Genomic DNA, 10,174 nt, shown 5'->3' with positions numbered 1-10,174 from the left:
GACTCAACTGAAGGAAAGATGAAAAGTTGACAATAAAATTACAGCTGGAAATGAAAAGGACCTGGGTATTCTTGTTAAGGGTGGGGAGAGGGTAGGGGCAGTGATCGGAAAGCTCGGTACTTGAAACCTGTGAAAAACGACTACGTTTGACCGAACCCCGCCCAATATGTCAGAAATATTTCTGTTATTTTCACTGTTCGAGGGTGGTATACCTGTCTCCAAATACAAAAAAGGAAAAAATGCTAGGCACAAGAAATTTTCGACACACATTTGCTACACAGAAAAGATTTAGGTAACGTGATTTGAGAGCCCATGAGAAAGCAGAAGATAGATACAGATGGAGGGAGCACCGTTTATTTCCTCCACCCCTTTCACTCGACATGACGAATTGACGAATATACGATCGAGCTGTCAACCTGGAAGAGATGTGAAGAGTACAAATGTTTGACTATTTTGCTATTTAGTTTCACTATTCCGCTACACTGACGTTAAATGAAGCGACAATAAAATCACAGCTGAGACACAGCTCAAGCCGGGTGAAGCCGGATACCCCAGGTAACTGCCTTAGAAAGGTCGAGGAAGTCTAAATAATATAACATCGTGGAATAAAGACGTAATTTTTCCTTGCCCGAAATGAAAAAAAAAATCAGGAAAACCCCGAAGCTGGTTTAAACGTTAAGGTAATTACTGGGGATGAAGGCCGCAAGGGGGCTTTTATTTACAACCACTATATATATATTTACCGCATGACTGGTCACACGTAACTTCTTGCTTAACGTTCTTTGATCCTCGAGGACCAGAGTCCCAGTTCTGATGACGTGTATAAAGGGTATCTGCAAACAGTGTCTACACCCTTGTCCTGGCTTTGTTATAGTTTTTTAACGGTTAAAGATTTAAGCATTTAAAAAAAATCCTTTCACTTGCAAGGAGGATTGAGAACAGTAAGGCATGCCGTGAAAGGAAACCAATTCGAAACAAAACCATCCCCTTCGCATACAGGGTTACACAGGTGATCCTCCCTCCACACTATATAGTCTCCATCTCTCTTCTTCCTTCTCTTCCGTCTCATTATTTCTCTTATTCAATCTCGTATTACCATTATTAACAATATTTCCAATAGTATAAATAATAGTATTGCCACTACCACTACCATCACCTAAACTGATCTTTTCAAAGAGCTGCAAACCGAGCTTGTACTGCACTTGACGATAGCTGAAAAAAATATGAAGGTCTTGACTGAAATGATACTGTACCTCCTGATGATTCATTCTGAAAAAAAAAAAACAAACCCAAAACGATTTGTTACTGACACTTTTGATGTGACAGTAAATCCTTCTCTAGTGTTATGATGTTACATGTATTACAAGATCAGTCACAGACACAGTGGGTAGACATGGATTCGTGCAGTGAGTGACATGTCGGATAGAAAAGTGAGCTTGTAGCCGTCGTCATGAATGTAATGTACACAATCGAGATTTTGTTGTCAAATGTTCTCGATTTTGTTGTCCACCAACTTTCTTGTTCACTCTGTTCAACGCACTCCTTGTCCTCTTTCTTCCCTTCCGCCCACATCGAGCTAATGTACAAATTAACTGCACTTTTTTTTTTTTTTGCTCCCAAGTAAAGCCACGTCTTTGTCCTCTAGGAAATTTCTGATCCATGACTAAACCGTTCGACGAAAGCACTGGGGTTTCCTTCGTCCGGGCAAAGAGTAATGTGCTATTTTATATCCAGAACAAGAGCCGTAGTAATGAACTAGAGGCACATCCCTATCCCCGGGTTTACTTTATTTCTGCTCAGTCCCTACAATCTCTAGATGGTTTACCTAATTATAGACCACACGAAAGTCGGAGGACCTGTAGATTATCCAGGATCTGCTCCTGCTTTTACTTGCAGGACCCTGAACGACTTTTGGTCCAAAGCTAACTCCCGGGTAACTTTATTCCGATGTCGTGATTGCAGCCCCAGACGCCCTGTCACGTGAGCTTACGCTATTATCGCCACCCGAGGTCAAGTTCGCATGCTCTACAGTCTCTGTGAATTCGGTCAGCCATACCGACGTTGCTGTTCACAGATTTTCCACCCACCTCAACGCCTTCGTCGACCTGGCATAAGGAATATATTTTGGTACGTATACCTTAAGTTTTATCTCCCAGGTAAAGTTACATTCGCTTAATGTTTCTGAATGTGTTGTTGTATTTTAGTATATTCGTTTATAGTAAGATAATTTTGAGCATCGATTGTTTAGTCGAAATGAAGATACTAGAATGGGTAGTTCGCTTGTTCATGTGTTGCTTTAAATATGTTCACATGCATTCCAAGGTAAAAATAATTTTAAAAATCATTATCAACAAGAAGCGCATTGGGGTAGGAGGATGGGAGTCGTACCCTAGTTTTGCGTGCACTGAAACGAGTGCTGAGAATCACATGTGAACAGACTGCAGTGTGTGCTCTACATCAGGATGCACACCAGCGTATGTATGCGTTTGTCCAGCAACTGAAAACGCTGAACATTTTTAGATATGTCGTCGTCGTCGTCGTCGTCGTCAACCTAAGCAAGGCTAAAAATCCGATTTTCATCAATATGAAGTAATACTACAGAAGTCAACTGTTGTCTGCCGAATCCCTCAAAGAATTATTAAGTTCCCCTGCACCGTGATGCTCTACTTCTGTAGGCTGACTAAACGACGATTAACGAAGGAGTGTAAAGATGATCCGGGACAGAGGCCCTCGATAACAGATGTAAAAAGATCTTTTCGAGCAGAAAGTGAAGGGAGATACTAGAAGGAAGTGCGACCTGTTCGTGTGGTTTGTACCCACTGTGCAAACACTAGTTTGCATTTTAAAGGAATGAACACTTCCGGTATTCTGTGTCAACACACGCTGACCTAGTCACACCGAGCTGACCTCAAGCGACCCGGTGATTAAGTTTGGTAGAGGTGGCTCATGAAGTACCCCGCGATAAAATAAAATGTATCCAGGATAATGGAGTCAGCTTGCAAGGGCTTGGCTCACCGATCCATCATCCACCGTTGGTTGACGTGACGACTTAGGTATGGTCACACGTGTTTGATGACAACGTTGACTACGGCGAGGATCGGAGAGGGACACAAGCCCCGTCACTAGACGATAGCGCGTCAGCTGCAGAGCGTTCTGTGGGGAGGGACAGGTGCAAACTACAGGTAGTCGACAGGTGGTGGTGGTGGTGGTTGTGGTTAGGTTTGCTGACAGCTGGGAGTGAAGACTTCATCGATTCAGCTGCCACTCTAACAGGTAAAGCAGGTTCTGCAAAGTATTCCGTTCAATTTTATAAAATAAATATTTTAAGCGTAGTCTTGATGATTTGCTCATGTGCGTCTTTTTGCTTAGGTAAACGCGTTCGTAGTCTGTAACAAGTCGGGTACATTTGCTCTAAGGACTCACTCTAGATTGCATGTTTAAGTCCTTCATTTGCCTCAGGTCGTTCCACTCTCTTAATCAGCGAGGTCATTGACCGCGGTGCTGACGTCCCTGTGGTCAAAGTTGTCAGCGGGAACCTGTGCAAACGTCCGGGTAAGCAAGAGTACACTTTACCTTTATTACCTGTAGAAGGTGGTGCTTATGTCGTCAGCTTTCCTGTGTATACCGCATCGAAGATGACCTTGTCATGGGGACATGTGCACGCTGAACGAAGGCAAGGAGTGGAGACAGGTAAAAATTGGGGAATAACAGGTTCCTAAGGCTTGCCTTGACTCACGAGTGGCCACACCTGTATCCACCGAGTCCGCCTACATGAACTGTTTCCAGGACGTGTATGATTTTTCCCTTTCTGTGTGTGTGTGTGTTCAGGTGGGATGGGGTAATATCTCAGGTAGCGAAATAAAAGTGTCATCATCTTTATCGAGTGCTTTACACAACAAGTTAATAGGTTTTCTTTATCTCAGTTTTTGACACTTTCTATCAGTGACGCACTCTCAGCTTTCTTTTTACTTGAAGGGACTACAGTGACAGTCTTAACTACCATCATCACATCACTACATTGCAGTTCGGTGAGCAGCAACCACTGGAGCATCACTACACACCAAGTACACTACTGGGGATGTGAGTGCGGCTGGTGGCGGGAAAAGCGCTATATATATATAAAACTGTATTTGTATTTGTATTTGTATTTGTATTTGTATTTGTATTTGTATAGCACTCAAGCACACACTCACACACAACGTGCTCTATTTATAAAGTGAATCCAAACAATACCCAAAGATAGAATTTTCCGAATACAGAACTATACCACCCGGATTAGACAGTCGTCTTTCACTTGCAAAGACTAAGCACACACACATACACAATCGTCTTAACAATCATCGCCCGTCTTGTCTGTGTCATCTTTCGTGCCTTCGTTGTCCAGGTGTTAAAGTCGTCGAGGCAGTCATGAGAAAGACGGCGTTCCTGGCAGTTGCTGCGGCTGTTGGTGTGGGACTGTACTGGTTCCCACCCGCAGTTCTACAAGCCGTCCTGCACGACTACCTGTGCATCTGCCTTCTGGCTTACGTCACCCTTGTACTGGTCGTTAGCTTCCTCCTTCCGGGTCAAGAAGTCGAGCGTGTGGACCCTTCCGGCAAGGCCGTTCTGATCACTGGTAAGTGTATATAACTGTGTTTATCCAGCCTTTATTTTAGTACTTTTCCCCTTATGATCTGCTTTCTATCTCTCTGTTAAAGAACACTGAATTAAATATATGTGTGTGTGCGTGAGAGAGAGAGAGGGAAGAAAGAGTAGTCAGACATGCACCCACATGAGAATGAAAAGCACATTTCCTGTAGCTAGTGAGGTAAAGCAGCCAACAATGAAAAATGTTAATAAAATTAAAAATAAGTTCGAAGACACTCAAATGTATCGCCGTCAGTTACTCCTATTAAGAACCACAACCTTCACGAACATCAGAGTGTTTGTAGAACGGAAGCTTGGCGATATCCTCGCAAAGGTGTTTAATTTATTCTCAGCTGCAGAACCTTTAGTAAGTAAAGCTTACCATCTTTAAAAAAAAAAAAAATCTGCCTGGGTGCCTTCGCTCGTGAGTATACACAAGGCTTCGTGTGAGCAAACCAGCCGTTAGGCCAAACTGAAGGGCGGTTGCTGTGCTGGGAAAATGTTTGCAAAGCAGCTGCTCGGATCTTACTCTTCGGGTGCTCGGTGAAGGGGAAAAAAAAGAAGAAGAAAAAAAAAAAAAAAAAGAAAATTGGACCTGAAAACCCCAACAAAGTGTAAGGGTGTCAAGCAGCTTGACGAGTATTTGTCAAGCTGTACTTGGGAAGAAGATGGAGTGCTGCCAGCGTCCCATGTTGTCCGGGATGCCATCAAATGTATTAAAAATCTATGTGGGCTGCATGGAGTTGGGCTGTGTTGGACTCATTGAGCTAGACTGAGTACTGAGCATGTTTCGAGTACAGTTAAGTTGGGAAGAAAATAAAACTGTTTGGTGGCGAATGTCAGGGTAAAAGACTGCAACGTTCATTTTGTTGTTTCCGCGGCAAAGGGTGTGACAGTGGTTTCGGATGGTTGCTGGCGACAAGGCTGGATGCTCTGGGGTTCGTGGTGTTTGCCGGTTGCCTGGCTCCTGACCGCGAGGACGCGCTGCAGCTCAAGAAGAGGGCGTCCCCACGTCTGCACGTGCTGGAGCTCAACGTCACGGACGACTGGCACGTGCAGCGCGCGCTGTCGTACATCACAGAGCATCTCAAAGAAGCAGGTAACCCCCTTCTATACTGAATGAATGTGTCTTGAGAATGAAAATGGATTTGTAATCAATGTGATAACTGTCATAATTAAAAAAAAAAGAGAGAGAAAAAAAACCCAGGGTTCAATTCAATTCAATTCAATTCAATTCAATTCAATTTAACTTTATTATCTCACTAGGAGAAATTACAAGACCAACTGGTATCATCTCACACAAACACCTACAGTCCATGGACACTTATTCAGTAAGGCAACAGACTGGTGTATAAAACTATTCCTAGAACGGGCAGTGGAAGCTCTTATGGTACGATAAATAAACCCTATTAATGTTAAATGTTATTTAAACCCTGATGGTGTTTGACACTCAAAGATTACTGCAGGTCGCCTTAAGTGCAAACACTTATCGTTGTGTTTAACAGCTTGCAAATGTGGGGCAGAATCCATGAAAAGAAGGTAAGTCATTGCCCCGGGTAAATCAAGGGCAAGCATTTTGTCTGCGTAGAACTGGATAGCAAATGTCATGGAGTGGAATGATTGCTCCATGCAGGACAGCACCACTCAGGACCGACTCAAGTTTGAATGAAGAGAAAGGAGAACTGCAAGAAAATAATCTGAAATATGACACGACGGCCGGGACGAAAGCAGTTATAATAATGATAGATGAATAGATCGTCGTTTTTTTTAAACCCTTAGTAATGATTTCAGTTTAACTAAAGGAATAGACTTTGTTTGTTTGTTTGTTTGTTTGTTTGTTTGTTTGTTTGTTTGTTTGTTTGTTTGTCTGTTTTTTGTTTTCTTTCAATCAAACCCGTTCTGTCGTACTTATGTTTCCACTATTCCCCTAACCCACCTCCCCACCATTTCTGTTTCAGAAATGTTATTTTATCAGTGGCTAAAAAAATGTTCCAGAGCTGTGGGCCGTGGTGAACAACGCGGGAATAGGCTTCGTTGGGGAGATCGAATGGTGCTCCGTTGATCAGTTCCAGAAGATTCTCGACGTCAACGTCCTAGGAGTGGTGCGGGTCACCAAAGCCTTTCTACCCCTTCTCCGGCACTCCCGGGGCCGAGTCATCAACGTCGCCAGCACGGCGGGTAGGTTAGATGACGTGTGAGGTGTGTTATCTATTATTAGCGTTTTTTTTTACAGCCACGTCATCGTTTAGGGCTGTCAGGTAGAAGTAAAAACTCGGTTATCACTGCAGTCAACATCTTGGGCTTATTCTCAGGGGTTAGGCAATGTACATGGAGAATTAATTTTGTTCATTGGAGGTTTTTTCCTCATGGTATCCCTCAGTTTCCTCCTTTTTTAAATCACGTCTTCTATTCCCTAGAATAAAATCACTACTAGGTGAGAACACTTTGCTATAAACGTGTAGTGTGAAGTGTGCTATCCTGTGTATGTAGGCGTCAGAAGAGCACGAGAAGGTCCGGCGAAACTGACACACAACCGAAAGGACACTTTGAGAGAGCTCGTCGCTTCTTGTAAAGGGACGCCACTCATCCTGTACAAAGAGGAACGGACTGGCGAGGTGTTATTAGGAATTAGGTCGACAGGATTGACTTCCCCTGTCGGCTATTGTGAACGCCGGGAGGCAAATGTCGAATGTTCAACATAAACGTAAGACGAAGCCATTTGCAAAGGTAGCAAGCTTCGGTCAGTGGCTGCGAAAACGATGTTTAAACCTTCAAGATGGCCGTATGCCATCACAAAGGACAGAAATATTAAACATCGAGTGACCACAAATCATAAAAGTCTCAGTAGAATAAATTCTCATCAAAAGCAGATCCAAGGGCAATCTAAATATAATAATAATAAAAAAAAAAAAAACTGGAAGCCTGATTATCTGGAGATTTTAACATTCGGCAAGTTTTGGAGAAGTGTTTGGGTGGTCTACGTAGCTTTTCTCCACAATCTGATAGTGACTAGAATGGCGCGCGCACTGTAGAGCAGACGATCGCAGCACTGGGTGACGTACGCGGCTGCAGCAAGACGGCAACAGCAAAACATGTACAGCTGATTTGTTAAAGGTCACCCCCCAAAATATGAATTTGATGTTTATACGAGCTTTCTTAACAACTTGCACCAAGATGTAGTTTGTTAATCCTCACGAGCGCGTGAACACACTGCAGTGACTACACAATCACGCGCACACCCGTACTGACACACCTGCACGTACCTCAAGCGCGTAACAAAAAAGAAGAAGAAAAAAATGGCATTGGTCTGTCATCTACAACTTTCTGCCTTACTAGCACAGTCAGTGACTGACATCTGTATTAGGCATGTCGGTAACTGATCATCCACAGAACCAGGGCTGTTGTTGCTGTTGCTGCTGCTGCTGCTGCTGCAGATACAATCCTCGTATAAACATTTATTACTGCTGATTCAGCTTGAGATCATGTCTGATAACTCCATTTGAAGTGGGCGAACTTCTGAAAGGGTGGCTAGCACGGTCAAAGTAATTTAGCCAGACATAAACATCCTTTTACGTCGTCTTTTCTCTCAACCCTATTTTTTCCCCCACTGATACGAACATGAATACTCACGCGCACACACACGCACACATACATATGATCGAAACGCATACATAATATTCTGCCTGTCTGCTCGTCTGTAGTACTGGTGCTGCAGCGTCATCTGTGGACCTCTTGGTAATTAGGTGCGCAGTAGGTATGCGCAGAAAATGATGGTGCTAAGAGTTTCCGGCTGATGTGAGGTTTTGGTTGTCAGCATGGCTGAAATGTAAACAGCGCATTACTCTGCAAATCCATGGTTTTTACAGCCTGTCTTAAATATCTCGTTCAGAGAGGATCCTATTTCGGATCTCGTCTTTCTGTACATCATGACATCTGTTCGCAGTTTCTCCAGGTACTCCGGTTCCCCCTTCCCTTCCAATCATCTTTCTTCCTCCTTAGTACAAAATCGCCTTAAAGTAGAAGCACTTTCTTACTAAACAAACCAACCAACGAGTCTGGTGGTTAATGTGCCACAATAGGCATTGTAAATTTAGTCGTTGTTCACAAAGGGACATCATAATGACGCCAGTCTGACGCTCTGCCTGCAGGCCGTCTGACGCTGCCTATGTACTCCGCCTATTCCATGTCCAAGAGAGCTGTGGTCGCCTTCTCTGATGCTCTCCGCCAAGAGATGCACAAGTTTGACATGACGGTGATCACCATTGAGCCCAGCTTGTACAGGTGAGGGCATCAACGTTTCGGACTGGCCAGTCGCGTGGCAGTCCTAAGTGATGATAGTGTTATCAATGTTAAGCACGTGTGTTGTATGTGAGAGAGAGAGAGAGAGAAAAGGACGGGATGAAAAGAGAGAGAAGGACGGGATGAAAAGAGAGAGAGAAAGGATAGAATTTCAAAGATTCTAATCGTCACTTTAGGGATAGGAGATCATATGTAATTCACTTTCTGCACGTCTTCAGGACTCACATCGCCATGGCCGATCCCTACATTGACGCCAACAAGAAATCCTGGTCTAAGACCCCGACTGACATCAGAGAGGACTACGGCGAAGAATATTTTGACGCCGCACTGACGAAGATCAGGGCTAGCCTAGAAAAGGCACGTCCGCAGGTGGACGAGGTCATCCACCAGATGGAGCTGGCCGTGTGCACGCGCAACCCGCGTCACCGTTACGTGCCGAACGGCATGACGTACCTTCGCACGGAGATCCTACGTCACCTGCCCACGACGTGGACGGACAAGGTGTTCTCTGGTATGTCCCCCAGCATCAAGCCGCGGCTTGCCGTGCGGCAGGAGTCCGTCAAAGCCTCCAAGTAACGTGCACGAGCCCCACGGCCTGGAGGCCGTGTCAAAGGTTATGTGTAGCGTAACCGAGGCTAATGGCGAACGGCCCGGTGGTTTTGGGTCGAGAAAGGTTGGAGAGTTCGAAGTTCACCAGACTAATTTCTGGTCTAACTGAAACAGACATCGGACTCACACATCTGTGACTAAACGCGTTCTTAAAGTGTAGAAGCGTCAAACCTCCGAAGTGCCCAAAGTGCCATTCTACTTGTAAAGGTATTGGTAATATATTGACAAACAAGTCTCGACTTAGCATATCATCTTATTCTCATTATTGCTGTTACAACCTGGTCACGATCAGTCCTCGTCCCTTGACTGATACCCGTCGTTGGGGGGAGTGCAGGGATAAAGGGCACAAGCTGACCCTGACCCTGTCACCATAGCAAACACGTGTAAACACACGTCGACGATAACCAGTGATGCTGAGAAACGTGGATGTGTGTGTGTGTTAGTTGACCATTGTTATGACAATTCACGATGTTTCCATAGTAATCGCCCGTCTACAGTGCAGCCAAGTTATAAAAATATGTGCTCTCGATTAAATTGTCTAAAGTCTGTGCCAGTGTTGTGTTTTCATTTTCTGGTCTTTGACACACTTTCGGCTTGCGTCGTCCAATGGATCCCGGAGTTCATTCAAGAATCCTGTATT

At 44.3% G+C, this 10,174-nt stretch overlaps 1 protein-coding gene across 1 annotated transcript; it reads left to right on the top strand.

Moving 5' to 3' along the window:
* The first annotated feature begins 3,472 nt into the window (after nucleotides 1-3,472).
* Nucleotides 3,473-10,080, top strand: LOC112572413 (D-beta-hydroxybutyrate dehydrogenase, mitochondrial-like). Its single transcript, XM_025252086.1, has 7 exons — nucleotides 3,473-3,552; nucleotides 3,976-4,080; nucleotides 4,385-4,615; nucleotides 5,513-5,725; nucleotides 6,622-6,804; nucleotides 8,775-8,907; nucleotides 9,144-10,080. Exons 3-7 carry the CDS (start codon nucleotides 4,408-4,410, stop codon nucleotides 9,499-9,501), a joined length of 1,095 nt encoding a protein of 364 aa, XP_025107871.1. The 5' UTR covers nucleotides 3,473-3,552; nucleotides 3,976-4,080; nucleotides 4,385-4,407; the 3' UTR covers nucleotides 9,502-10,080.
* Nucleotides 10,081-10,174: the final 94 nt, after the last annotated feature.

Source organism: Pomacea canaliculata, linkage group LG1 (genome assembly GCF_003073045.1).
Source record: "Pomacea canaliculata isolate SZHN2017 linkage group LG1, ASM307304v1, whole genome shotgun sequence".
NCBI classification, from domain to species: Eukaryota; Metazoa; Mollusca; class Gastropoda; order Architaenioglossa; family Ampullariidae; genus Pomacea; species Pomacea canaliculata.
This window is presented reverse-complemented; position numbering and strand designations above follow the sequence as displayed.

Coding starts and splice junctions, on each gene's coding strand:
- LOC112572413 (XM_025252086.1), top strand. CDS start 4,408: ATGAGAAAGACGGCGTTCCTGGCAGTTGCTGCGGCTGTTGGTGTGGGA. Junction 6,805..8,774: donor CAACGTCGCCAGCACGGCGG/GTAGGTTAGATG, acceptor CTCTGCCTGCAG/GCCGTCTGACGCTGCCTATG. Junction 8,908..9,143: donor ATTGAGCCCAGCTTGTACAG/GTGAGGGCATCA, acceptor GCACGTCTTCAG/GACTCACATCGCCATGGCCG.